The 27,319-nt window shown below is 42.5% G+C and overlaps 2 protein-coding genes across 2 annotated transcripts in view; both read right to left on the reverse strand.

The window, feature by feature from the left end:
• The window catches only part of numbl (NUMB like endocytic adaptor protein), a 64,598-nt gene extending 54,001 nt beyond the window's left edge, over positions 1 to 10,597 (reverse strand). The window contains exons 1-2 of the mRNA XM_030443460.1: positions 10,502 to 10,597; positions 10,159 to 10,342 (exon numbers count right to left, since the gene is read on the reverse strand). Coding sequence (XP_030299320.1) covers positions 10,159 to 10,342; positions 10,502 to 10,574 — 257 coding nt within the window. The 5' untranslated portion in view covers positions 10,575 to 10,597. The remainder of the gene's footprint in view (positions 1 to 10,158; positions 10,343 to 10,501) is intronic.
• Positions 10,598 to 14,391: 3,794 nt separating this feature from the next.
• On the reverse strand, positions 14,392 to 25,364 carry coq8b (coenzyme Q8B). The gene is made up of 16 exons (XM_030443539.1): positions 25,246 to 25,364; positions 24,473 to 24,654; positions 24,164 to 24,299; positions 23,409 to 23,614; positions 22,768 to 22,834; positions 21,201 to 21,275; positions 20,658 to 20,777; positions 20,453 to 20,538; positions 19,416 to 19,556; positions 19,239 to 19,320; positions 18,395 to 18,488; positions 17,660 to 17,801; positions 16,814 to 16,921; positions 16,616 to 16,681; positions 16,259 to 16,345; positions 14,392 to 15,407 (listed from the first exon to the last, which is right to left on the reverse strand). Coding segments are annotated over exons 1-16 (1,905 nt in total). The 5' UTR covers positions 25,247 to 25,364; the 3' UTR covers positions 14,392 to 15,095.
• Positions 25,365 to 27,319: the final 1,955 nt, after the last annotated feature.

The following is a 27,319-nucleotide window of genomic DNA, read 5'->3' on the forward strand; positions in this document are numbered from 1 at the left end:
TTTACGTCTCACATTTCATTCATTCACTTGTAAAAAGAGCAGTTTTTGTGGCAGACAGTATTAACTGGTTTATTCCATATAGCTTGAAGCAATAAAACACTCTCTGGGCGAAGTTCAAAGAAAGTCAAGGGTAAATTAGCGAACACTTGTGCTAATTATACACTACTTTGAGCCAATAAAGTATAAAATGCATGCTTTTTTTTCTAGTATTTGTTGTGACCATTATTGGGATGAGTACAACAACACGTTTTTGACGTATATTAGAAATATAAAATACTTTGGTGTAAACATTCTTAGAAGATTCGACATTAGCTTGGTACAAACGAGCAGGTGGAACAGCTAGCCTGCCTCTTTGAACAACCTGTAGCCCCTCCTTCATACACAAGTGCTCGCTTGGCTTGACCTGAATCCAGAGATGATCCATGTCGAGCAGAACTCAGCACAACCTCGTTACATTTAAAAGGTGCAATATGTAAGAATTTGCCACCTGTCAAATTCATGCTCCAAACAAATAGAGGACAGCATCTCACCAGAGTAGCTGCTACTGCTAACTGTAGCTGCCATTAGGTAGTTAGCTCAGTTAGCTGTGCAGCTAGTGGTCCAGATTGGACCTCGGAGCAGACTGCTGCTGTAGCTTCATATTCAGTGGACATTCACAAGAGCGGTATCAGTCTTATCACACAGGCCTAACTTTCAGCAAGAAAGTGAATACGTTTTGTCCCCAAAATGTCCAGCTCTTCCTCTGAGGGCGAGAGGAACACCGGCTGTGTGGTTTCTCCGAGCGTTGTTCTCACTTTAAGCGGCTGAAAGGTTACGTTTGGCTGATATGTTTTCACTCCGCGGTGACACTCCTCTTCCTCTCCTTCACACCCCTACCTTTTCACCTATTGTATTCACACTTACAATTCAGGGTGTAGCCCCATTTCCCTTTCCCTTCTATACCTCAAACACAGCTAAACTAAACAATCAACATAAGGATTTTACTGAAGACATTTTCATAAACTCGTGCTGGGGTGTTGCATACTCTTCCGCATCTCTGCAATGTGGTTTTATAATAAATGCAACAAGCCTCTAACACTATTTAATGACATTTTCATCTTCTGTGTCATCACTTTAATGTTCCCATAGGGATTAACAGTGTGTCTGTGGTACTCACTACAGTGTTAATGACTGGCTTCTCTCCTATACGGCTGATCAATCTTAATAATCTCATATGTTATGGCCTCCCTCTACAAAAAAACACACCAAAATTATTGACGAAATCCTGTTAATAATTTTGGTGTGCTTTCTTTGTATTCTTCCTCTCCTCCTCCTCCTCTATCCTTCTGTAATGAGGATTACTATGCCCTCTTTTTTTCAGGAGAAATGATTTCCACCTCAGTCCTCTTTCCTTCATGGTCATGATGCCAACAGCTGGGAGAGCGGGCCTCATCTGGCGTGCAGCTGGCCACCATAGAAAGACAAGCAGAAGGATGGGAGTGAGAGAGGAGAGTCGCAGAGAAGAGGAGAGAGAGAGAGAGAGAGGAGCAGTGAAGGGCAGTGGTGTGGTAAGAAAATCTATATGAGGTATATTAAAGTTTGTTGAGTGCCGCAGAACTACAGCGAGAGACGTGACGAGGAGGAGGAGGAGGTGGAGGAGTGGGAAAAAAAAACACACAATGAAGCAAGGAGGAGAAAGATAGTGACACCTGGCCGTAGAAGTGATCGCAAGAGCGTCGCAGAGCAGGAAAAAAAGAGGCAAGAAAGGAAAAAAAGAGGCCGAGATGAGGAGCGACAGACTGACGGAGGCGGAGAGAGAGGAGAGAGAGAGACAGAGAGAGCGGAGTACAGTCATGTGGAGTCAGATGCTCCTAATCAGCTGCGTTGCTGTCAGAGCTCCTCGCCATAACAACCATGAGTCATAGCACCGGTAAACAGAAAGGTTGTTTTATAAACTGAAAGCCTCGCTGGCACATCCACACGTTCACAAGCATACTGTAGCAGGAGGCGAGCCGCAAACTGGTCCCGGCAGAAAGCACACACGTGCCACTTACAAGAGTAATCTCTCCCTCTGCCACTCGTTTTGTACAGGTGGATTTATTACAGTGATCACAGTCAACATTAGATGGGTTTCAGCAGGGGAAACGATTTTCTCTAAGTATGTAATATCAACTGTCAGCGATGCCAAATTAAAAAAAAAACAAAAAACTACTATACTACCTACGTTTCATGGGACAGAGGTAAGGCGATGACTGATGTCCAGCAAGAGAGTTTCATTTGGTCAGTATGTTCCCCGGATGAAATCTTGTTTTGTGGTTTTTTTTCTCAATTTCATCTCCGCTCTCCATCACAAAGACATAAATAACGTGATCACATTAAGGTCACAGAGGGAAACATCGGATTGGCGGTCTGGATGAAATAAAAGTGCCTGATTTACTACAGTGGCCAAAGATCACCTAAGAAGTGCCAAAAGTGGCGAAACAAAGAGTCCAGCTGAAAATCAACGCAGAGTTACACACCGTAACAAAAACCCACGGAGAGCGCCGTGTTCCCGTTGTGCTTTTCATTACCCAGTAAGAGTCATTTTATCCTTTTCACCAAGAGTTATAGCTGCTGGAACAACAACAGCCGAACAGAGCAGTCGCTGCCTCGCGAGAAAACATTTGTAAAGTCAACTTTGGTATTAAATCTCGACGAACTGTTGGCTCAGGGTATCAATTATTTGCCAATAAACAGTAGCTGAGGTAGGCCATAACCTCACAGCCCAACCAATATGGGATTTTTGACGCATTACATGAACAATCTTTTTTTATCATATAAAGACCAATTTAAAGAGTGGAAAAACCCCAACACATGAGTCTCATAAAGCTTTTTTCCAAGTAGTGTTGACACACCTGATCTCACATACAGGTATGGAGAGATATTTTATCAGTTTTTTGTATCCGATAAATTTGGCTAATAAAGGGGAACTGAACTCTGATTACTCGTCTTCACTACACATTTGAAAAAGGCTGTTAGGAGCCCGCACAACGCCTGATTGGTTGACTCAAGTGATGTCGCTATGTCTGCATTTAGGTGGAATCAACTGAGTTATCAGTCCGGCTGTAATAGGCACTGCTATAAGGAATGTTTACATTTCACAAGCATTTAGTTAAAACACTGTGCAAAATAACACCGTAACGACCTCACACCTCACCAGCGTCATTCCCTCACCTTGTGTAGACATTTCGAACAGTTATAATGTGCAGTCATGACCTTTAATTTGGACAGGTCATGATTTGCCACATGCACAACACTGCACACACATACAGTATGCACACGCATGAAAACAAAGGTGAAGACATGTACCCGTTTTCCCTGGTGACTCTTTCTTTTTTCAGATGGAGGTAACGTGTGGCTGCTTTCCCACACAAACTGAGACTTTCCCTCCTCTTCCTGACTCGAACACACACACACACACACACAGACGAACAGATGTAGAGCTCGATTACTATATGAGTTACCTATATGTGTCCTCTATGAGCAGAAGACTGCCATCAGCTGTCCTCCATCCTTCACTCAGTCTCTGCTTCAGACTGGCCCGTGGCACTAACACCGCACAGATGCAAACCGTCAACCGTAAAAAACACTTTAAGTGTAGTCACCCCGCTCCTCCCCACTTCACTCGCTGCCACCTCTCCCCCTCTTTCCGCCTCTCTTTCCCTCTCCACTCTTCGCACAGCACAGTGAATAGGCCCCTCTGTGCTCTGGAAGACTTAACTTAGGTTCTGTCTGACGCTAACAATCTCGCTGTCCCTCTGCGTCACTCTGAAATAGTGCGGAGATGAAGCCAGCGTCACATTAAATAGTGTTTCTTTCCACGCTGCGAGACTAAAGCTCAGCGGCACACACCCTGCACAGTCTTTGAGTTATAACAGAGAAGAGTAGTGGAGAGTCGTTGTGCGTGGGCTGTAGGTACTGTAAATCACACAAGATTATAAACTAAGAATGGCAGCGTTCCTCAAATGCATCACAGTGCAGACAGGCCATCTGGGCTCATTTAGCGCCGCAGATAGATCAAGTGGAGAATCCCGATTATGCAATCATTTCTTTAAATGCGGGGAAAGTCGAAAGCACCTTTACTGCTTTGCAATCCGGTCATACCCTCACACAGCTAAATGCAATCTAACTTAGTCCAGAACAGCCATAATCTTCAGACAGGGAACGGGGCTCTACTTATACCCTAGTGATGAGAAGGACAAGCCTTACTCAATCATTTCTGACCCTCAGTTTCCTAACTGGTTGGAGGAATCATACTGGCAACATTCATGATCGTCACATTTATTTAAAGGAACAACTTGCTACCTCTGCAGCTCACAACCACATGCCGAAGTGTAAACACGACAGGTTGTGGGTTTTATTGTGGGTAATGTGGCAACTGAAAGCAATTTTTTATTTTTTTTTTTATTACTTTTTGTTTCATATATACTGCTTAAAATGAATGCTGCAGCATGTTTTTTCAAGTAGAAAGATTTCTTAAATTAACAAATGGTTCCTTGCTTAGCTTATGCCTCATTCAGATTTGGATACATAAGACATACATACATAATTACGAGTTTAAAACTTGCTCAAAGTTTTCTTATCAGCATCCAAGTGAAGTTCAAGTGAAGTTCAAAAGTTGTTTAGAAGCATTTTTGTAATATTAGTCAGTCAATAAATCAAATCTTCTGGCAAAAAAGGAAATAAACTGGTGCCTGTGGCTGTTGCAGGCCTCTAATCAGCATATCTAATCATTTCATTCAAACCAAAGGAAATGATTGAACGGCCTAATTGCTTTTCAACCTATTTACCTGCCTCCCCATCGCATATCTGCCAATGAAATCATTGCACATAGATAAGCTAGATAGCCAAGCGAGCTAATCGCACAAGAATGGCAGAGAGGGGGAGAACACAGCCAAATGTTCCCAATGCTAACATGCTAGCTTGGCAGAGGTGAATACTAACAATAGCCATGTTTTTTTACATCGTTTTAGATAATATCAGGTGTTTTCTTAAATTTGATTGAGACATGAGTTAATTGGATACAGTTAGCAATGACAAAGATGCACTGCGCTCACGGTTCACAGGCCATGAGCCGGTTGTTCAGCAGCAAACACATTAGCACACAGCCACAACAAAAAGCAGTAACCCCCGCGCTGGTTAGCCTTTCCAGGTAGGTTCTTGAGAGCTGTGTTGACCGAAGCAGCTCACACTAGCCACTGACACACATCTCCCAGCTGGCTAGCAAGAGCTAAGGGACAGTTAGTGTAGTCAGGCAGTTCGCTTTTTCATTTTGGAGGAGCGGCTCTGAAGGGAAGGCTGAGGGGAAGGGGTAGGAGTCTAGCTGTTCTTGTTAACATGGTGATCTCTATCATCTCTGCAACCCATCCCTTATGATGTGATCGTAGCATTAGCACAAAGACTGGAAGCAGTTTACACTTTAGTTTTGGTTCACATCAAACGATGGAGATAATGTGTTGAGTGGTCTCAAGTATTTTCTTTTTGCCTTTACACAGAGCTAGCTGTCTCCCTCTGATTCCGGTCTTTACGCTAAGCTGAGCTATTTAACCCGTCGATGCTACTGTGATATGGATCTTCTCATCGAACGGTCAGCAAGATTGCTAATAGGTTCATTCTGCCATGAATGTCACACTGAGACTGTTAAACCTCCTCTGTAAGCCAAGCAAAGCCACCACAGCGGAGTGTTCACACTGCGGAGGGAGGTACGGGTTTAAAAGCATTCTGTATTGGACATTCATGGCCAGTTCTAGGCGTCATTTGGGACAAACTGTGTGAAAACAATCGACAGGCAGAAAGCAAAGCAGTTGCTAAAAGCCTGGAAAAGAACACATCAAATCAGACCCAGTGGGAGGGATGTAATGCTTCAGAGGCTTTTTTTTTTTTTTAGCATTTCAGTTTTTTTTTAACACACGTCCCTCATCGAGTTGTTGCATCTGAGCTTCAACCGCTAAACAGGCTGAAGTAGGTCATCACCAAAAAATAAATCAAGATGCCAATGAGACAAAAAAATGCAACCCTCGCAACTCAAAGTGACAGCTATTAGTTGCAATGAGCGCTCTGCTCGGATTTGTGGCTGGCGAGAGAGACCCATTTCCACTTTCCTTGTTATCTGCAGAGAAAAAAAAAAACGCCACTGAAGCAAAGAAATAAACTGCTGATCGCCGGGGAAACACGAACACACGCGCACACATGGTCAAACACACGGAGAAAAACACAAACAGCTACCTTCACACATGAGCGTCCGCTGGACAAGCGTTCAAATCCATTGTTCCAATCATTTATCAATCCAGATCAACATAATGCACGGCAATGAGAGCCCATCAACGCACACAAGCAGACACACAGACACAACAGTAGGCCTGTTTTTTTTTTTTTTTTGCACTGTAGGCATGCCATTAGTGTGTGCCGTAATGGAACTATATGGGAGAAAGGAGTGGTTGCATTTAACTAGCCTGCAGAAATCAGATAACTCCACTCAGCACATACTGAAGGCACTTAGGCATCAGACAGCGGAGTTGGAAGAGTGCGTGTGAGAGTGATGGAGGGAGAGTACGAGGGAGGATGACGTGGTAGTAAACGTTAGAAGACAAGTACATCTTCTGTGTCGCAGGTTTCTGTGCAGACTGTCACGATCACATCCAACAAGGAGGGGAGAGTCTGCCACAGACCGAAGACAGTGACCAAATGGTTTCCCTGTTGGCTGATTCCCACTTTTCCCTCTCCCTTCTGTTCGGTCCATCTCTCCCTTGTTCTTTCATACTGCCACTCCTCAGCCTCGATCTTTCTCCCTCCCTCTCCTAATTTCTCCTCTCGTCCCCAGCATCCTGCTCGGTCTCTGAAGCGCTTCCTCGTCCCGCCACTCGCCTCTTTCATCCGCCCTCCCCTCACCGTCATTTAAGTACTTCAAATGTCATTATGTTTTTTTTTTTTTCCTTTAATTAATTCCTAACTCCAGAAATAGAAGTGTGTAGTCAATTAAAGGGTTTTGATTGCAGGTTTTCATTCATTAACTCACTCGCACACACATATTCAAATGCACAGCACATGCAAGCACAGTGGCAATGGCACGCTGTGAGTCCTCAGCCCATGTGCGGTATAACAGTCAGTTTATAGTTCAAATTCAAACTTTTTGTGCTTCTAGTCTTTCTCCACAACGGCTCAAGAGTTCAAGTTTTTCGAGAAGAAGCTGATTACACGGCAAATATCTAGTCATGAATCAATTGAGGACTTTCTCTAAACTGGGCAAATCTCTGACCTGCAGTCTAATAGTGTCCAGAGGCTGAGGAAGCACAGTGTGCCTGCCGGCAGCAGTGGCAGGGCCGGGGCTGGAAGTGGAGCCGCTTGTTTAGCAGACCCACCCTGACCAGCACAAAGGGGGGCAACGCCCTCCTCCGCCACCAGCCAACCCAGACGGCACCCTGATTGGCCAGCTGGATGACCTTTGATCCCCGTTGCATTGTGGTCTCAGCTGCACCCACCCTCCCCCTTGTGTGCGTGTGTGTGTGTGTGTGTGTGTGTGTGTGTGTGTGTGTGTGTGTGTCTGTGTGTGTGTGTGTGGACAACAAAAGACAGCCAAGTCCTAATGCAGCAATCAGTGGAAGAGGGGAAATGGTCTGAGGGGAAATGGATAGTGCGTATGTGTATGCATTTATGTGTGTGTACTGCTGTGTGACGGGGGTGGTGTAATAATGTTCTAGCTGTGATGACTGAGTTGCAACACTGATTAGCTACATCAGAGAATCCAACCTGCCTCCAGTCCTATTTCTGGACCAAAAGGAAACTTCTAGTCACAGCTGTAGACCAAATTTAGTCTCCTTTCAGCCCAAACCTGAGACCAAACCAAGATTTCTTCCTGCCGTAGCTTTAAGCCAAACATGACCTTTCTCTAGGCTATCTGACCCAAACTTTGGACTATATCTAGACTCGTTTAGCCCCAACATGAGATCAAACCTGGCCTTCCTCTTGCCCCACTTCTGGACAAAACCTTGCCATCCTCTTGTCCTAGTTTTCAACCAATAGCCTTCTTCTCATCACAGCTCTAGACCAAATTTAGTCTTCCCTCAGCCCTGACCTAAGGGCAAACCTAGATTCCTTCTAGCTGAGGTTTAAGCTACACCTAACCTTTCTTCAGGCTATCTGACCCAAACTTTGGACCAAGTCTTGCCTCTTTAGTCCCAACATCAGACCAAATCCAGCCTTCTTCTAGCCCAAGTTCGGAACCTGACTTAGCCTTCCTCCAGTCATAATCCAAGAACAAACATGCCTTCATATAGTCCCAGCTCCAGGACAAACATTGCCGTCTCTATCATTATGTCTGGACCAATAGCCTTCTTCTAGTCAGGGCTCGAGAACAAATTGTGTCTTCCTTCAGCTCCAATCAGAAACCAAAACAAGACTACTAGCCTGAGCGTCAAGGAAAAACCTTTCTCTTGGCTACTTGACCCAGACTTTGGGCCAAATCTAGACCCTTTTAGCCCGAACACCAGACCGAACCTTCTTCTAAGCTTTAGACTGAGACACAGACTAAACGTAGCCTCCCTCGAGCGACAAGGTTGAGATAAAGCTAGCCGTCCTTTAGCCCCAGCAACGGACCAGACAAACTAAGCCATCCTCTACTCAAGTCTCGACATCAAATCTAGCCACCTCCAGGCCTAGCTGTAACTAAAGCCATAGCCTAAAACTATCCTTATCTAGCTCCTGCTCGCGACCCAATCTAACCAGCCTCTAAACCCATTTAAAGACCAAACCATGCCCTCCTTCAGCCCCAGCTCTAAACCTTCAGCTTGCCCTGATGTAGTTCATGCTCCAGACAGAACCGTACCATCCCTAATCTCAGGCCAGACGAAGAGCTTCACGGAGCCTGATCCTGGGATAAAACCTAGCCCTCAGGCCCGGTCCAGGAGCTGTCCGTGCAGGTGGTCTATGGCTTGTGGTCTGGGACACCCTGAACCCTCTACTCTCTTCATGAACCCAGTGTAACACACACACACACTCTCTCTCTCTCTCTCTCTCTCTCTCTGGCAGTGGGTCAGGGTGGCCCACCCCCAAACAGCATGACTGACTGTCTGAGGAATGCCATGTCATGGAACAGATGGAGCTCCACAGACAATAGATCCGCATGCATTTTACTGGGCCCTATATACGAAGGCATGTGCCAAGTGTGTGCGTTATGACTGCAATTTCTGAGTCCTCTGAATGCCATACTTTTTTTTTTTTCTTCTTATTAATTCGCTCTCACGTACTAAGAATTTCCCATTCATGTCAGGGGACAAGAAGTGTGGGAGAGATCACAGTGAGCTTGCCTGCAGCCCTCAAAGAATGAGCTCTGGAGAAGTTTGAGAAATGATGCAACCGAAACCAAGACGACTATCAGGAGCATGCAGTGTGTAGCAACGGGAGGGCTGAGATAATCCTGCAGCCAGGTAGAATTATGGTCGCACATATTCAAACTCAGGGCGCGTGTTTCGGTTGCCATGCTGTCCTGGAGGACCAAAAAAAAAAAAAAAAAAACCCCACGAACAGCCTGAGAAAACAATAATTACCCAGCAATCAAAGCGGGTCATTACAGCTCAATCGATGTCACATTATCTCACTCCCACGCCAATCGTGACGCAATCACCGACATTCCTGGTAATAACCGGCGTCATGACCTCATAATAAGGAGCTATAATTCAACCTTAAGGCCTGAAGGTACAGCTTTTCTTTTTTTTTTTTTTTGCTTTTTTTTATTATTATTATTCGCGTGGCTTCATTGGAGCATCTCAATGAGACCCTGAGACTAACTGTGTGCCAGTAGTTCTGTGTAAGAGCCCACCACTACTACTACAGTCCTTACTTATTTCTCTTTCGTTATGTACAAGACATGCACACCGCTATCAAAGGCTCGGGCTGCCACACTTCATTCATTCCACACATACGGGCCCCGCCGGCGAGATCCATATCCAAAAGCGCTGCAGTTGTGTCCAAACATTAGGATGACTCGATAACTCGCCCATCAAGCATTCAGCCTCATTACGAGTGGGCCGATCACTCCCAGACCGCCGATTCATTCATTATGAAGGCATTACCGGGCGTCCAGATAACCCTGGAAGTGTCAGCGGACGGGGATGCCAGATTGGACGGGAAATCCAGTGAACTCACCCAAGAGAACGACGGATGATCGGCTCCCCGCTCCTCCTCTGTGTAAATCCAGGACCCCGGGGCAGAAGACGCGTTACACACAAGAATACGGTGCGAAGTGTGTTAAATGTCACGAAATCTTCTTCATCCGCGCTGTGAGGGGCGATGTATGGAGGCGATGTGGAGCCGCAGATCAACCTGGTCGCTGCACGCGCATACGCACACACACAAAATACGATTTAAAATAAGATAAAATAAAAAAATAAAAAAAAACAGGTTCACAACAGCGATTCAAGGTAGATTTCGGTGAAATTGGTGAACCTGTAGTAATCTCGGATGCTTTGGTTGTTGACTGTGCACTTACTGGGCTGCTTCCCCCGGCTCCACCCGCTAACCCAGCCTTCCCAGTGCGCCCATTGGCACAGACGGCCGGACATGCAAATACACTCTCCCCATTGATGTTTTCCAGAGAAGGGGAAAAAAAAAAAAAAAAAAAAAAAACTCAGCAGGGCTCCGTTTCAGTCGCTCCACTGCGCCACCGTGCGGCGTCTGAGCTGCTGTGGGGATGAGTTACTCCACTCATCCCTGTGGGGTGGGGCGCGGGGGGGGGGGGGAGACTGCTGCTTGAGCTGGGAGAGAGTAGCTGCGGGGAGGTAAAGGGTGCAGGTGCCTTGCTCCAGGGTGCTTTGTCAGGGCAGTTGCTTTGCAGGTCAACACTGTGAACTTGATATCAGGCTTTTAGACCATTACATGAGAGGGGCAGCTTGTACACACACTTTGTAGTTTAGTTGAAGACTTTTTGATCACAAGAGAAAATATATCTTCACTGACAGATTTTTTCTTATGCTTAAACAAACTAAATTGACCAATTCCTTTTTCTTCATTTTCATGACTAAATAAAACTGAATAAACAAACTGACCTGAAAGGACAACAGACTTTAATACTGTTTATCTTTGTTTATACATGGCGGACCCTGCCACATTTCTAGCTTTAAACAGAGTTATGGGGACCTTATTTTCCTCTGAGAACAGCTTGTTTATTCAGTTATGTAAAGAAAAAATACGTATTTCTGAGTTTGTGTTATTACCTCATTAATATTGTAAATGTTGATATTCTTCGCTTCATTTCTTTTTCTTCCGCTTTTTCCGCGAGGGTCGCGGGGATGTTACCGCTTTTATCCCCCTTTTTCAAGGGGTCACGGTGGTTACTGGGGCCAATTCCAGTTAACTCTATGGGCGAAGGCCAGGGTACACCCTGGATGAGTCGCCAACTCATCGCAGGACCCTTACTGATGGCAGAGGCTGCCACACAAGGTGCCAACTGCACATCAGGAGCAATTTTTGGGTTCAGTATCTTGTTCAATGATACTTCGACATTATTGAAATTCTGAGTTTGAATTTCTTCTCCGAAACTGCATAGTGCTCCTTTAAGTATTTCAATCATCAATCAGTACATTTTCCATCAACCTTTTTTCTAATCATGTTGAGTCAGTGTGAATAAATTAATTACCTCTGTCAGAACAAAATAGATTAATGCAGACTTACACATGAACCTTGTGTGTTTTCTTTTACATAAACTTCTACATGTACATAATCTAAACATTTTTCAAGTGTTATTCACATTGACTCAAGGTGATAAAGACTTTTTGCAATCAAAGTGACTCTTATGTAATACATTTAAATGGAAACTGTACATGTAATTAAAATACTTAAAGTCACTGTTGGGTCAAAGTATTTTTCTGAGTGCAGGTTAAATGCACTCTGTGGACTAATGCCAAGTGGAGATGCACGATAATCACAGAAGAAAGGTTTTAAAATATACGACTATATACTGCGTCTGCAAGTGGGCCGTCAAGTTAAGTTAATGATTTTTTTTCCACTGCAGGAGAGACCTGATGTTTTCAGCAATAGGTGGAAAAAACTATGTGTACACGTATCAGTATCAGTGTCAGCAACGGGCCAAAATGAGTTGGAAAATATCGTTACATCAGATATTGGCAGAAATCCCAAATTGCACATCCCTGATGCTAAACTCTTTGTGGTCCAACACTTGAATTATTGAATGTATGAGTATAAATAAGTCATTTCTTTTCCAGAGATTTTGTTTCAAGTCCCTCTGCAGGCTGTCAAAAATAACATTCAGATACAGGAAAAGTCTGAATACATTTCAAACTTTTTGTTGCCCTTAAACTACTCAACTTAAAAAACAAAAACAAAAAAAAAACTGTCATTTTGTTTCTTGACTGTGATGTGTGAGCTGTCCAGAATGATGCATGTGCAGCGTTTGACACTCGTGGGTTGTTTCCACATTATCCGCTGAAGGGGGAAATTGTCCCTGCTCTCACCTGTTATCTCAGTTTAACACCTGGACATACAAGCAGGATACTTTGGGCATTTTCATGTGTCTCGGGGCCTGGAGGGGATCTTTAATGATACTGCCTCTAAAACTGCAGAATGTAAACTACTCTCAGATTGCTGCCAAACCCCCCTCAAAACCTTAAAGGCCATGACCTCAATCTCCACAATCGTTGCTACAGCCCTGCTCTAAATGTCAAAGTGATACCAAATGAGCTTAAAAATAAAAATGAAAAGCACACAAACATGAGGTTACAATTGCCAGTAAACATCTCCAGGGAATTCTAATAGTAGAAGACAAGTTCCAGGATAATCAAGGCACACCAGCCTGTGTAAGATAAACAGTAAAAGCCTACTGGGCAGAGAAACGGTCCCTTAATGTTCACACTGTGGTCCCTAGTAGGCCTTAACTCCAACAACGTTATATTATCTTTCACTCAGCAGCACCAACAACCATTAAAACCATAGCTGTTTCTCTGCACAAACATAACGTTAGCATATTCTTATCAGGTCTCATCTCTCCTGGTAGAAATAAGCCCTCACCAGTCCTGTGTTAGTGCCAATACAAAAGGCTGAGACTGGGACCAAAAAGAGCCAATTCCTCTACAATAAACTGAAGCCAGCTGCGTCTTACACGCAGAGAAAAAGCTCCAACTTTCCGTTACGTGAAACTCAAAAGAGAAGAATGTCCTTTTTCTTCTCTCAACATGTGCTGCAGTTATTAGCTGTGGCCCGATCCCAAACTCCGAAAAAGCAAACTGTGATTTTGATGGAGTGTATCCGAGGCGGCCTCACTGTAGGAACAGCTCAGCAGCTGTATCATACAGGATGTAACGAAGCTCAATGGAAGGACACTAACGGCAAGTGCTAATGGAAGATACAGTAAAAAGGCTGCGTCTTTTTCCATCAGGTTTTTTTACGATGTCAGTGGTGTCAACAGCGACACTGAGCTAGCAAAAAGTCCTGCATTGCTGTAATGGCTGGATTTTAGACAAAACAGACATCACTGCCATGAAACAAAAATAGCATCCGAAAAAAAAAATAGACCCATCAATGCCACCATTAGCTCTGAGTCTTACATTTCGTGAGCCAAAAATATTGTACCAAGATGCTTAACGGTCAATACAAGAACTGTACATGTGGAGAATGAGATCAAACATGGCCTCCACTCAATGACACTTCCCGAAGAGGACTATAACTGAAATGGAAAGATCAATACAGAGTGAACCAAGTCCTTGGTTTATGGCCTCTTCTTGACACTTGCCAGTAAAGCTCAATTTTGTGCTACATTAAAATATTTTATTTCATAACCAAAAAAAACACACGGCACACTGCCTTGTATCTTACAGTACACATCTCTGTCATAAAGAAAAAAGGAGTAGTAGGCAAGTATCTCCCATTATAGAGTTTTATGTCATATATACTTTGTAATGCAAGGCCATCACACAATTGGATTCAATAAAGCGTCCCCACTAACTCCTCTCATAATCTGCTCATCTAGTCTGCCAGTCATCACATGTAGGAGAAAGCTTTATTCTCCAGCTCTCCAGGCAGCACAAAGACCTTCAAACAGAAGAGGACAGGACAGAAGACACCCATTCTTTTGGAAATATGGAGGACCTTCCTGTTGGAGTGAATTCATTTTAGCCAGAAGAGCACAGAGAGAACATGCATCATGTCTTTAAGCTGCGCACAAAGATGACATTAATGTACGTCTGTATTATGTGATGTGTTTGCTGTGACAGAGATGTAACCATTGGGCCAATATGATCAAACACGCACACACACACACCAACACTCAAAACGATAAAGACAGTTGATAAGATTTATAGATAGTGTTCCCATTATGGATTCTGCTTATTCGGCTTATTGAATAGAAAAAAATTAGGCCTACACAGGTTTACAGTATGAACACAACCATTTTATTATCTGAGTCTGACTGTTCTTATAACACAGAATATTCATCCTCCTTAACCGACGTGCTGCTCAGCTGGAAAGCACCACTCATGAACAAAGTGTAAAAATCAATGTCATTTTTGGAGATTAAACCCGTGTTGAGTAGACAGATGTTTCAGCTGGCAGCTGGGACCTCCATCCTAACTCGAAATTATCACTTTACGGAAATTACAACTAGCACTGGTGTCATCTTTCTTTGCGAAATGAAGGCGGGATCTGGACCGTTTCTTCCTCTCCACTATGACCATTTCAGTTTCAAGCAGCATTAGATGCATGAGTTTGAGGTTGTTGTTTTGTCATGTGAAACCCTTGATGATCAAATGTCATGTCATAGTTAATAATTAAATATTTATGTTTGGCTGCGCATGAGTCTGAGAGTTTAGCCAGGCCTCAATGTTGAATCATCATTATACACATCACAATCATGATACGCTCACAGTCATGCCAAACTGTAGCACTGTAAGGAGACTCCAAGGCGTGGAAAGTCAAGCACACTCATGCTCCTCATCTGAGCATGTGGGCATTGTCTCTTATATATAACATGGTATAAAGTCTTAGGTAAGTTTGATCCAGCCTCTGCACTTGTAGACTCCATCTTTTCTGTCCCTTTCCCCTGATAAAGCAGCAGTGACCTTGTCCCTGAACATCTAAGCAGCAGCGTTTGCGGCATGCTCCACCTGCCTCTGCCTCCTCTGGTTGTAGTTGTTGTACACTTCTAGGAACATGTCTTTGCACTGTATGCGTGCATTCAGTTTGGAGCAGATGAGGAAGGAGCCGGCCATCTTGCGGTGGAGAGAGTACGTCTCCTCTGGTGGAGGGGTGAGGCGGTGGCGGAGCATGACGGGGATGAGGCTCTGGATGCGCTGGGTGGTACTCTGGGTGCCAAAGTCAAAGGGCTCTGCGGCTGCGAAGGCTTCGCCGAGGATCATCACCGCCTCCACGTGGGCGTCTGCGAAGGCCTGGTAGGGAGAATGGAGAGGCGTTACAATGGCTGTCTGTGTGCATGATAATCAACTGAACTAAGCCTTTGATATATTGATGCTGGAAATGAGAACGCACACAGTGACTTTAAGCTGCATTTTTAGTGTACATTCTGAGGTAGCCTGAGGAAATGTTTACTGGAGATGTTGGAACCAAAAGAGCACATTATATATTATGCAGACACAGAGTATATGTACACATTTTTATATTTCCAACTCATAGATAAATGACTGGTTTTCTCCCCATGTTACCTCTATCCAGCATGTTATCTTGTAATTCTTAGAATACAAAAGGTATTTATAGGTAACAGTCTAGTGATAATCATGTAATTATAACTGATCGTGGTCATATATTATCGATAACCACAGACTCTTTAGGAGTCTAGTGAAATATCTGGTATCAGTATTATTATACTTTTTTTATGATCATTGCTGACATGCACTTTAAATGTCTGCCTGGAATGTGACAACATCAATGATGACTGCTACAGATGATCTGCAGATAAGGCTGCTGTTGTTTGTGTCTGTATGTTTGTGCTGTATGACAAATTGCCTCTCAGAGGACATCAAGTTATTTTTGAATCAAAGTCTGGGTCAGCACAATAGGTTCGTCCAAACAGGCAAACCCACAAAGAATTTCATGATATATGTAAAATAGAAAAGAAATGTGTTAAGAGAAGCTGGAACATGCACCGTGACTACGGGGAAACCAAAAAAGAGCACATGGAGTGAGACCGAGGAAGGAATAACTGGAGAAGACAGAAGAGAGGGAGGAGGATAAATCATATCAAAAATAAATGGGTGCAGCAGCAGAGACTGAAATATCTCACCTTGGCTTCGAAGCCTGTCAGGAATTTCAGGTCCTTTGATTTGGAGAGAACAGTGGCTCGATCACCCACGGAAGCTGCGTGCACAACCTGAACACACACACAAGAACATACACACAGCAAATGGTGATATAGATGTTGGAATCACGTTTAACTCAACTTAAAGGCTCCAGTAGACTGAAGTGGCTGCAAGTAAAAGAATGTGCCCACATGCATTTGATAGTATGCGATCATTTTCCCCCCGCTGTTGCAAAATTTTTGCCAAAGACCTAGGTGCTTAATTATTCACAGCAACCCTGCTGCATAAATCATGTTGTGTTGCTCATAGGTGGGTGTTTTATAATTTCAGATGCATCATACCTGTATGTAGTCATCTGTGAATGACTCTTCGTAGCCTCTGCACGCTCCGAAGTCCAACAGAACAACCTACAGGCAAGACGAGCGTTATTCATCTGCTGCTCATCGTGGGATTTTTTGGCAGAATTAAATAATTCGTCACCATGATATCCTTTTCTGTGTTCAACTAATTTAAAAAATTCACTCCAAGACTGCCCTTACCTTGTTGGTGTCTGAGTTGTAGAAGAAGTTGGACCAGTTTGGATCAGTCTGCATGAACCGGAACTCAAACAGCTCCCTGAGACATAACTGGAGGATATTGAACGAGATCTGGAGACGGGAGGACAGGAGAGGAGATGTTCGTGTTTACTGTCATGCTGTTCTTAACCAACGTGATATTTTCCTATTTTTATTATGTGGCTCACAAACCACTGACACAGTCTAATTTTCATTGCTGCAGTTCTATTCACACTGTGTTTTGAGGTCCTGCTGCATCATTTGCCAGCAAGTAACTTGAAGTTAATGAGTCAGCTCAGCCCTGCACTTGTCACACTGCAGCATATGTTGCATATTTTACAAATAAAAGTGATGTACATTATGCTTCCTGTTGCCAACAAGGGATGGACTACAGATATACAATACACTAATTAAGTTGCTCTTTCTACTTGTCACAGGTTTCAGCTCTAATGGGTGCTGCAATTGAGGTCCAGACTGCAATGGGCGACATCTCTCAGCTACATTGTGTCCTATGGAGCCCTTACATGAGATTTCACAGCCTTTGCCTCTTTCAGTCCAAAAGTGATAGATTCTAACGCTTTAATTACTTAGTACTGGTTTGTCTTTTCCAGTTTCCTACTGTGATGTAGCTTTGATAAAGATAAAATTGACACAATCATATGATATTCTGCTATAGCTGTGCAAAACTCATTTGACACATTTTTTGTAACATCTTCAAAATGCCAAAGAATTCCCTGACTCTCCCGGTCTCCACCGCACATTTACATTTCAATAGCATTGAGGAAATACCACAATAAATGAGACCCTTGTACCTTCTGAGTCAACTCATACCTCGTTCCTGGTCTCCTGGTCCAGGTCTACACAGCGGTCCAGCGGGACTCCCTGTACCAGCTCCATGGCCAGCACCCTGCGGCCTGACAGCTCATCGATCACCTCTGGTACTTGGAAAAGCTCATTTCCCTCCAGCAGGGACCTGGAGGCCAGATGCAAATAATTACAAAAAAGAACATAATAAAAGAAAATCAATTCATGACATCTGTGAAACCAGTTAGAAAACATGCACATAAAGAAAGTCAACAATGACTCAATACTGTGACACAATAAAACAATGTGTCTGTATTTGAGTAAACGAAATGTACTTCTTTGAAATGCAGTCTGTGCTCAAAATTGTTATTACAATAAAACAATATGAATGATCCGAATTAATAATATTATTGGTAGTGGTAGTGGTAGGAGTAGAATACATTGTAAATGAAAAAATACCCAAACAATTTGTAGTGCAAATCCTAAAGGCCAAATTTCTATTAGGACTCCACATATTAAGGGAATAGACTGATTTTGTAACAAAAGAAGAAAGCTGTATCAAGTCTCTTTCTGATATCTATGCAGTTTTGTAGCAGTAGCAAACATTGAGTGAATAGTTGGCTACTTTTGAGTGAGACCGTCCTGAAACTTCACAGCTAACCTGGTGTGGTTTCCATTCTGTGTGGTTAAATGGTGCACAACGGCTCACCCGAGGGCTTCAGTGTAGCAGGCTTTATGGTTGAACATTCCACATGAACCTACCTGAACTTCTTGGCACACTCTGCTTCCCTCTTGTAGTCACATTCCCATGCCAGTTCCCTCTGAAGGACCTCTAGGCTGCTGTCTGCAAACAGTCCTGTGGGAAAAGAAAGGAAAGAAATCTAAAGAAAACATACAGACGCCAGCATCTTTAAACGCATCAGTGTAGTTTCTGCAAATTATCAAAGCGTGACAACTAGTGTTATGCTGTACTAGGGACTGTAGAACATCTTTGACTGGGGTTGGCATGTAGAAAGCAACATCTCGATAAATGATTCAGATGTCCTCATTCTCACTCAGTGGCAAATGTGTCACCCAGTTCTGACCTGACACTATAGCACCACCTCGTGGTCTAAACTGCAATACCAAAAATGCTGGAATGAAAGAAAAGACCAAAGAAATCCAAATTGCATCTGTAGTCAGCGTCCAACTTAATGATGGGGGAACAGTCTTGAAGGATACGCATCTGGATTTCTTTCCATCAATGTGGTGTTACTGCCAAAGCTTCAGTATTCAGATACTCAAACAGTGGAACAATATTTGTTGTGACTCACGCGCTTCAATTCTGGATCATAAAGCTATTAAATAGAAGAAAAAGAAATTCAGCCCATTTCTGCTGATAAATAATAATTAGATCATTTAGGATAATGTTTGGCTTTGAGTAATGAATGCACTCTTCAACATGCAACAAAGGATAATGAAAACTCCCAGGGCCTTTCATATGTAAATATATATTGTTGACTTCAAAACAGAGCTGTATTTTGATATTACCATATGTATAAGCAGTTATTCACTGAACAAAGTCTTGAGGGGACAAACAAGCACTTAATATGAATGTGGTTGTTACCTTCTGGCAGGATAACACTCATTTTCAGAACTGACATCAGGTTGTTTATGTCACTGTGGATGCTCTCTGCCACTCCAGGGTACTGCGACAAATGTGAGAGCAAGAAATGGAATCAGTCGAGACAGATTAAGAAAGAGGTTGTAAGGGAGGCAGAAAAAAAACTGCGTGTATGAATACCTGGATCTTCATGGCGATTTCTCTGCCGTCTTTTAGCACCGCGTGATGCACCTGGCCGATGGATGCTGCAGCAAATGGTTTGTCTTCAAAGGATGACAGCTTCTCTCTCCAGCCGGGCCCCAGCTCCTCCTCTAGAACTTTCTATATCATCAGAGCCAAACAGAAAATATGTATCCAACCTTCAAAATCTACTTACATCTATCTGCACTGAAGATCTTGCAAACAGTTGCAAACAGAATTGGTCAAACTATCTTTTGTGCAATCTCATCAGAAACTGCATCACTTTTCCTTTGAGGTTTTTGACACTATAGATACATATTATACTGTATAACAATCTTATACTGATGCTAGTTCACACAAGGACTAAGCACACCAAATGAGGCATTGCGGCAGTTACTGCAGGGGTGTGCAGCATCGACAAAGCTGGAAGAGTGTCATCATTTTGTCTATAAATGCCACTTGTATAGTGCAGAGTTTCTGGCCTCTGGCTCGGAAGTAAAAACACTTATAGAGTATTTCTTAATCTGCAACGAGTCTGCAGACTTGCTAAGTATCTCCTCTCCTCCCCTGCCAGTGTCGTCTCCTGGCAGCACATTGTTCTTTGAGGCACCGAGCTACATATCATATACTCAAAAAAATGTGGGGGACCTCTGAATGTTCGTGCATGTGTCTGCTCTTCGTGTATATGACTAGCTAACCTTGTTAGTTGCAGCCCTATATGACAGTGTGCGTTTCTTCTTGACACGGATGTGTCATTTCAACAAGAAAACATGCAAAAACTTTCATCATAACTATTATAGTGTTGCGCTATATTAATAGTGTCATTTCATATATTCCGTGTCAGTGGTTTAATTGATTGAATGCATATGTGATGGCCACCGCAGTGTGTCATCTGGTTCTGCCAGTTGATTCTGTTTTTCTGTTTGTTTTTTTTTTTAAATCAACCGCAGCAGCCTAGACGCATTTCCCAAACTCAAACTTAATGGGAAGATTTGCATTTTCATGTGGGGATGGGGGGGGGGTCAGTTCATGCTTACATTCATCTGCCAAGCAGGCATAAAGTCTGCGCTCTGCCGGACCCTCTCAAAGATCTTCTGCAGCTGGGGGTTGATGAAGGTGTTGTCTGAAGAAAACATAATGGGAAGTTGTCAGAAAAAAAATGCCTGGAAAGCCTCTGATGTGTGGACAAAGGGAGGACATCTGAACACCATTTTGCAGTGACGCCATCGTTACAGTGTGTACCTTGAATGCTGAGCATCTGTCCTATCTTGAGCGCGGCCCCACGGACCTTGCACAGTGTGTTGACAATTCTCTCAGCATTGGCCTCTGACAGTAGAGGAGAGTCTAACAAGGCATTCGCATCTAAAAAGGCACAAAAAACACAGAATAGGATTATTAGCAGTGATTTAGAGCACATGGTATTAGAAGAACAAGAGCAAGAGTAATTTGTCTAAGCAGTTATCTTCACACTGCTGCACGGTAATTAAGCTTCAGCTCTTACAAGCCAATTGTTGAGAACAGCGTGTAAAAACTGACAGCAGTACATCATTAAACACCGCTCATTTAACACATATTACAGCCTCTGTATAAGTTCTTGTTAACAGGTTTGATTTAATGCCTGTCCAGCGCCTGGCAGGTGCTGACACACAAGAAACTTCTCCAGGGTCCACCAGCTGCCCGTTGGTCTGCTGGATCTGCCAAGCGTGCAGAGGACCAAAAGCTAGTTTACATAGGAAGAGAACAGCAGAGGACAGAGGAAGAGAAGTGGGACGAAGATATGTATACCTCCTTTGTTTTTGCCTCCTAGTGACTGTTTTGCCACTTCTGCAATGGCGCCAATCCCCAGTCCTACTGCCAGTCCTGCAGCAGAGAAACACAAGTGATTTAGATTTAGGGCCACTCAACAGATGCTTGAGGGAGGCGCTGACATGACGCAGCTGCTACTGCTGCTATTTTAGTGGTGAAATTATATTTCATGTCTGGTATCTTCTGTAAAACATTTTTTAAATTCAGACACTTGAGAAGAAATTTAATTAAAACAAGTACTCATTGCTTGACTGTTCTTTGTCAACACAGAAAGCCCTTAAACAATAATTGTGATTAGAGCCGCAAGAATTAATGGATGAGTTATGAACCCTTAAATCAGTGAGTCTTTTGATAATCAATTAAGGGATAGTTTTTTTTAGAAAAAGGTCAACATTCTCTAACTCCACCATCTTTTTTTTGGTTTCTTTATTTCCTCTATGACAGTGAACAGAAAATGTCGTTGATTGCAGACAAAACAAGATATTTAATATCACCACCTTTGGCTTTGGGAAGCACTGATCAACATTTTCCACAATTTTACAACATTTCCTAGACAAATCACACATTGATCATAAATAAAAATAAGAGTTGCAGCCCCAGATGTGATTAAAAATATGCATGTACTGTATATATAGTATGTTTTTTTACAGCAGGCATGGAGTGGAGTCAGTTATGTCATTCATCATCTTGTGATATTTACAGTGTTCATTGTTCGTCTGATAAGGGCAAAACATTGTCTTGTAGATTGGTCCATCGATGACTGACTAGGGAAGTCTGAACATTTGGTTTTATAGCTACACTGTATGTGTGTAATTACTGCTCTCTATGCTCTGTCAACCGTGGTATTTCACATTTTATTGCACAAGTTTTTATTACTACAGCTGTACTTGGAGCCATTTGACAACCTGGATGACAAAGGGAAGGACTCTCTTGAACAAAAGGGTAAGAACAATGTGTTTTACCACACATGATATGCACAAAAATGGGATAGTATTAGAATTAGTGATAGACCGATACATCGGCCGGCCGATATCATCGGCCAATTTTTGCGTTTTTTACATGGATCGGCATCGGCCGATGCAGGCTGCTGCGTTCGCCGATCTGGCATTATTTACAGACAGGCGTCCACAGGCAGCTCTGTGTTGCTGGAGACGCTGCAAGAAATGGCAGAGCAGAAAACCAATCCAGTGTGGCAGCATTTCACAGAGCACTGTTCTACCTCACCTGTTTTTAATATTTGTTAAATATTGTTTACTTGTTCTTGTTCTACCTCACCATTTTTAATTTCAAAAAAGGTTCCTTTTTTTAAAATTGAGACTCGTAACATTTGTTATCATCATTGTGTAATTTTTATGATGTAAATTGAGGGAGCAAAAGTAGTATCGGCTCCAAATATCGGCTCAAGAAAATCGGCAGTCCGTTTCGGTCATCGGCTAAGGCTGATGGAAAAAAAAAATCGGTATCGGCATCGGCCCGAAAAAATCCATATCGGTTGATCCCTAATTAGAATAGAAAATAAATAGTATAAAAAGTATGTTCTTCTTACCTCCAAAATTAACCAGCCTGCTGATTCTTGTGGCGGGTACCTTCCTCTCTCTGGCACGGTCGCTCAGCTGAGCAAAGACAAACCAGATAATAAAAACAATTTATACATTTACTTGTAACCATTTCTAAAGCCATTTTAGATTTTTGTTTCTTAACACTTAAAATAAAGGGCAAAACTATCCAGACAGTGACCTTGAATTAGATCACAATGGCAAACATACTGTAAATGACAGACATTACATAACATGGGTCAACTCCAAATATTGTCATAGCAACTGCTTTGGGTTGTCTACTCTTGGATTAGATTATGAATAATATATTACTGTGTATTTAGTAAGCTTGGTGAAAACCCCCATTTTTTTTTCCTTGATGACATTTTTTAATTCATTTAGTTGGTGAGAGTCTATGACAACTGTTTTTTCCTGAATTCTTATAATGACTTTATAATGACTTTATTTGAAGCATATTTTCTAAATGTCTGAATGTGCAGTCATATGACTGTCTCGTCTTTACATGATAAGTCTTTATGTACTGGCCTGATGCACATATTAAATGAATAAATATAATAAACCAATAAAATACACAACAAAATAATAATCTGCAATGACACATATTGCCCCCCTCTCGTTTCCTTTAACCAACCTTCTGTCTGACAGGTTTGACCAGCGCCTGCTTGGCCTCCCTGGCTTTCTTGATGTCCTCTGGTGTGAGTCTGGCAACCACCGTGTCATGAACAGACCTGGTCTGGTAGTAGTGCCGGTGGAAGTTGTGGGTGGTGTGGAGGAAGCGAGCGCTCTGTCCTGGCCAGCCTGCCCCTGCAGGAGATGCTCCTGAGGGGGGAGGAACTCCTATGGTGGAGAAAGGAGAGGACAATGTGTTATTGAATACACTGAGTGAATATGAGAGAACCATGATGTTACTATTTTGAAGTCTTGTCATTTAATCTGTGTTTAACCTGTTGAAGCATAAGAAAAAAAAATCTTATATATTCTTATATATACCTGGTTATTATTATATACTTATAGTTTTCAATCAGTGGAAAATTCAAAGGCAAAATGCTGACAATGTTAGTAACAAAGGGTATATATGCCTATTTTTAGGAAAAACAATAAGGATACATTTGAGGTCTATACATGTCCTAAAATTCGTCTTTTTTGCAAAGACCTTAATATGTTAAAGACGTGAAAAGGATTTCTAAAATGTGAATATTTTGTACTTGATGATTTGTCTTCAAATAACTGTTGACGCACAGTTGATACGAATGAGATAAAAATGTCATGACAATTACAGAACAATCATTGCAATAAATGAAAAAAAGGACCTGCAGCATGAAAATATTCATATACAAAAACAGTGTATGTCACTTCGAGTAGTTAACAAGCTTGTATTGACCATACCTCCAACTTCTGTCTGGCTGTGCTGCGAAGCATCAGGGGGGAACTCGGAGCCCACGGACCATTTTCCTACTTCATCAGGGTCCATATTCTCCCAACCCTCCGCATCCGGAAACACATCCTCCTTTACTGACTGTTGCTACAAACGCAGCAGAGTGGGACATGTCATTTAGCCATAAAATATAAACAAGACTATATGTACATACAACTTGGGCTGCATTTATTCTAGCTATTTTCATCGTCAATTAATCTACCAATTACTCCATAACACCACGTTCCCAGAGCCCAAAGGAACATAACCAAGATCCTTACCTCACTGCTGCCGCCCATAAAGGTGCCCACCAGTCCTTCCACCACATCCTGAGCAGCTTTGACCCCTGCTGCCATGGAGGAATTGCAGGCCATTAATCGGAGCTGCTCTCCCTGGGTGGTGACCAGGGCAGACCCCACTTTACCTGCCCCACGCAGCACCTGAAGGACTTCTGATAGCATCACTTCATACAGAGAAGGGGAGAGAGGAGGGAGTCAAGTTACACGGTGTCAAATGGTATGAGAGAAAATAACAGAAAGAGTTAAAGTACACGGAGTACCAGACACACCCACTACACATCTTTAACCAAATATACACATGCTTAACACATCTATGAAGATATCTGTGAAGTAACTGATCAATGTAACGATTGTTGGGGCTCATATGTATGTATTGGCATATTCTTCACCCTGTTTATTGGTTTAACCTTGGGTGTGATTGTCTGCCCATGTGTCAAGACATGCTAAAGTGTCATGAACACGTGTCGCCTACAATAACGGTGCAATATCTGACTTGCGGTCTGCTAAGTTAAAAATTGTATCTCAACACAAGACAGCAACAATTATATGACAGAGTCTGTGCTAGGTTAACTAGCTCACTGGCTAGCTCCTGTATCATGGTTAGCGTTTACCATGTTGTGTAACGTCAGCAGCTTCATCCTGAGGCTTAAAATGATGCTAGCTACATCCAAACACTTACACATAATGTTTCTCTCCTACATAAAAAATACGTTACTGAAGGAGAAACGTTGCTGTTAATATATTTAGTGACTCACTTTTCAAAAAGCGACGTTATCCAGGGTTTTCCCGGTGTATGTCCTCCTCCACCACTGTTTTGCAACGATTCCACACCCGGAAGTTCAAAGTTGACTGACTTGACCGCGCACCAACCACAGCCCGACTTTTAATAAGTAGGCGGAACCCAGATGTGACGGGAGGAAGGGGTGTATTCATTTAACCAACAGTAGTGCAGAACACTTGATGATGGACGTCTAAAGTTGGACTGTTGGATCAATTACAGTCCACATAAGGCGGGACTCAAATGAAACAACGTCCAATGAGAAGTAAGGGGGTGTTGCCGTTTCTGAAGTTGTCCACATGCACGTGTAGCAAGGTACAGTTACCAAACAAGACACATAACGGGCTGTAGTGTTTACTAAGAGGTAATATGCAGTTACACATTTCAGCTTTAATTCACGACTCTTTCGAAAGGTGTGTTTTGTAGTCTACGTGATCGGTTCCGTCCATCAACTTATATTAGATGTAGACTTTACGGCACCATTAAAAGCACGTTTTGGCCATAGTGTATTTTACAATGTAGCTTACTAGCTGTGATTAAAGGCCAAATTACCAAGTGTTAAGGCGTCACTTGAAATCAATCCAAAAGACCGACACAGAGGTCATCCTATCAAGCATTACAGGCAATCCCAATTTGATACGTCGTAGTACGCTACATTTGTGTCTCACAATACAACTTGTGATTTCTTAACTTAAATTAGGGATAGTTTAGAGGACACTAAGTGATGGGGCGTACAGGAGCTGCAGATCACAATCAGAACTCAGTGCAAAATAAACGAGTAACCTGGTGTGTAACCTACAGAATGCTGTGAAAATACTCACAATGATACTTAATTACAGAAATTATCACTGTTGAAAAAAATAATGACTGTGAAATAATAAAGTAACTTAAGGTGTTGCCATTGATGCACTGTGAATAACAGACAATGATAATCACCAAATCCTAGCCCACCGTGTATCTTCCTCTTATTAGAAGAATAGTCAGTTGTTTCGTATCAAATTGACAATGTAAAGAATCATAACTGGGCTGCATCACACCTTGTTTAGAATAATTAATCAGTGAGGATCTGCAAGATCATCTCTTTCAGTACTATAGAATAACACTATAGAATAAGTACTCCTATATTTGATTGTGTTAAAAAGGAAAAAAAAGAAAGAAAAAAAGAAACAATGGTGATACTAACTGAGAGAAATACTGTTTGCAGATGGACCAGGCACATGTACACACACTGTAGTAGTGTCTGGCCCTCTGCTGGACTGAGAAGGTGCCGCTCTAATCTTTTGCTCCTCTCCAGTTTATCTCAAATGCAAACATGTGCAGAACATACTGACCACTATGACACACATGCTGTGTTTCTCCATCACTACTTATCTAAAGATAAAGATTTTGATGAGTACAATAGCTACATGTACATTAAAGTTACTATTTTAATAACAGCTGATGCAAAAGAAAAAAAAATATATTGTTTCATTTCTTAACCCACAGGTTTTGGGAGATAAGATGAAACTTTAATGATCCCTGTTGGCAAACTGGGTCATGGTAGCAAACAGAAATAGCATGCAGAAAGTTTGATATGGTATTGAAACAAGTGTATAACACTGGGACAACATTGTCAATATCAACAGTGGAACACTGCAATATATTATAATGTTCCAAATAAGCTGCACAGTGGGAAAAAAGAAAAAGAAATGAGAGTTCATGATGAAAGAATGACGAAATGTTTACAGCCTGGCCAGAAATGCAGGCAGTATGCATTGTGAAATATTTCTGATGAAGAAATGCTGGGACACAATTATAAAGTCAATGAAGGCAGAGGATAGAATTACCCAGTGGGCAACATGTGGATAGATTGTAATTAGTTTACTATCAGGGGAAATGTTCCTTATAGGTGTATTTGGATTTTCCCAGCTGTCTTTGACACAGTGACCTTTTGATGTTGCGATTTTACAGTGTGGTCCAGTGTAGTGAGTGTGGGGGGGCAGGGGGCAGCAGAGGGAGGGAGCTGAGCAGACGCCATATATGGGCACACCACCGACTCTGCAATGCTATTG

Source organism: Sparus aurata, chromosome 2 (assembly GCF_900880675.1).
Source record: "Sparus aurata chromosome 2, fSpaAur1.1, whole genome shotgun sequence".
In the NCBI taxonomy this organism is placed as follows: Eukaryota; Metazoa; Chordata; class Actinopteri; order Spariformes; family Sparidae; genus Sparus; species Sparus aurata.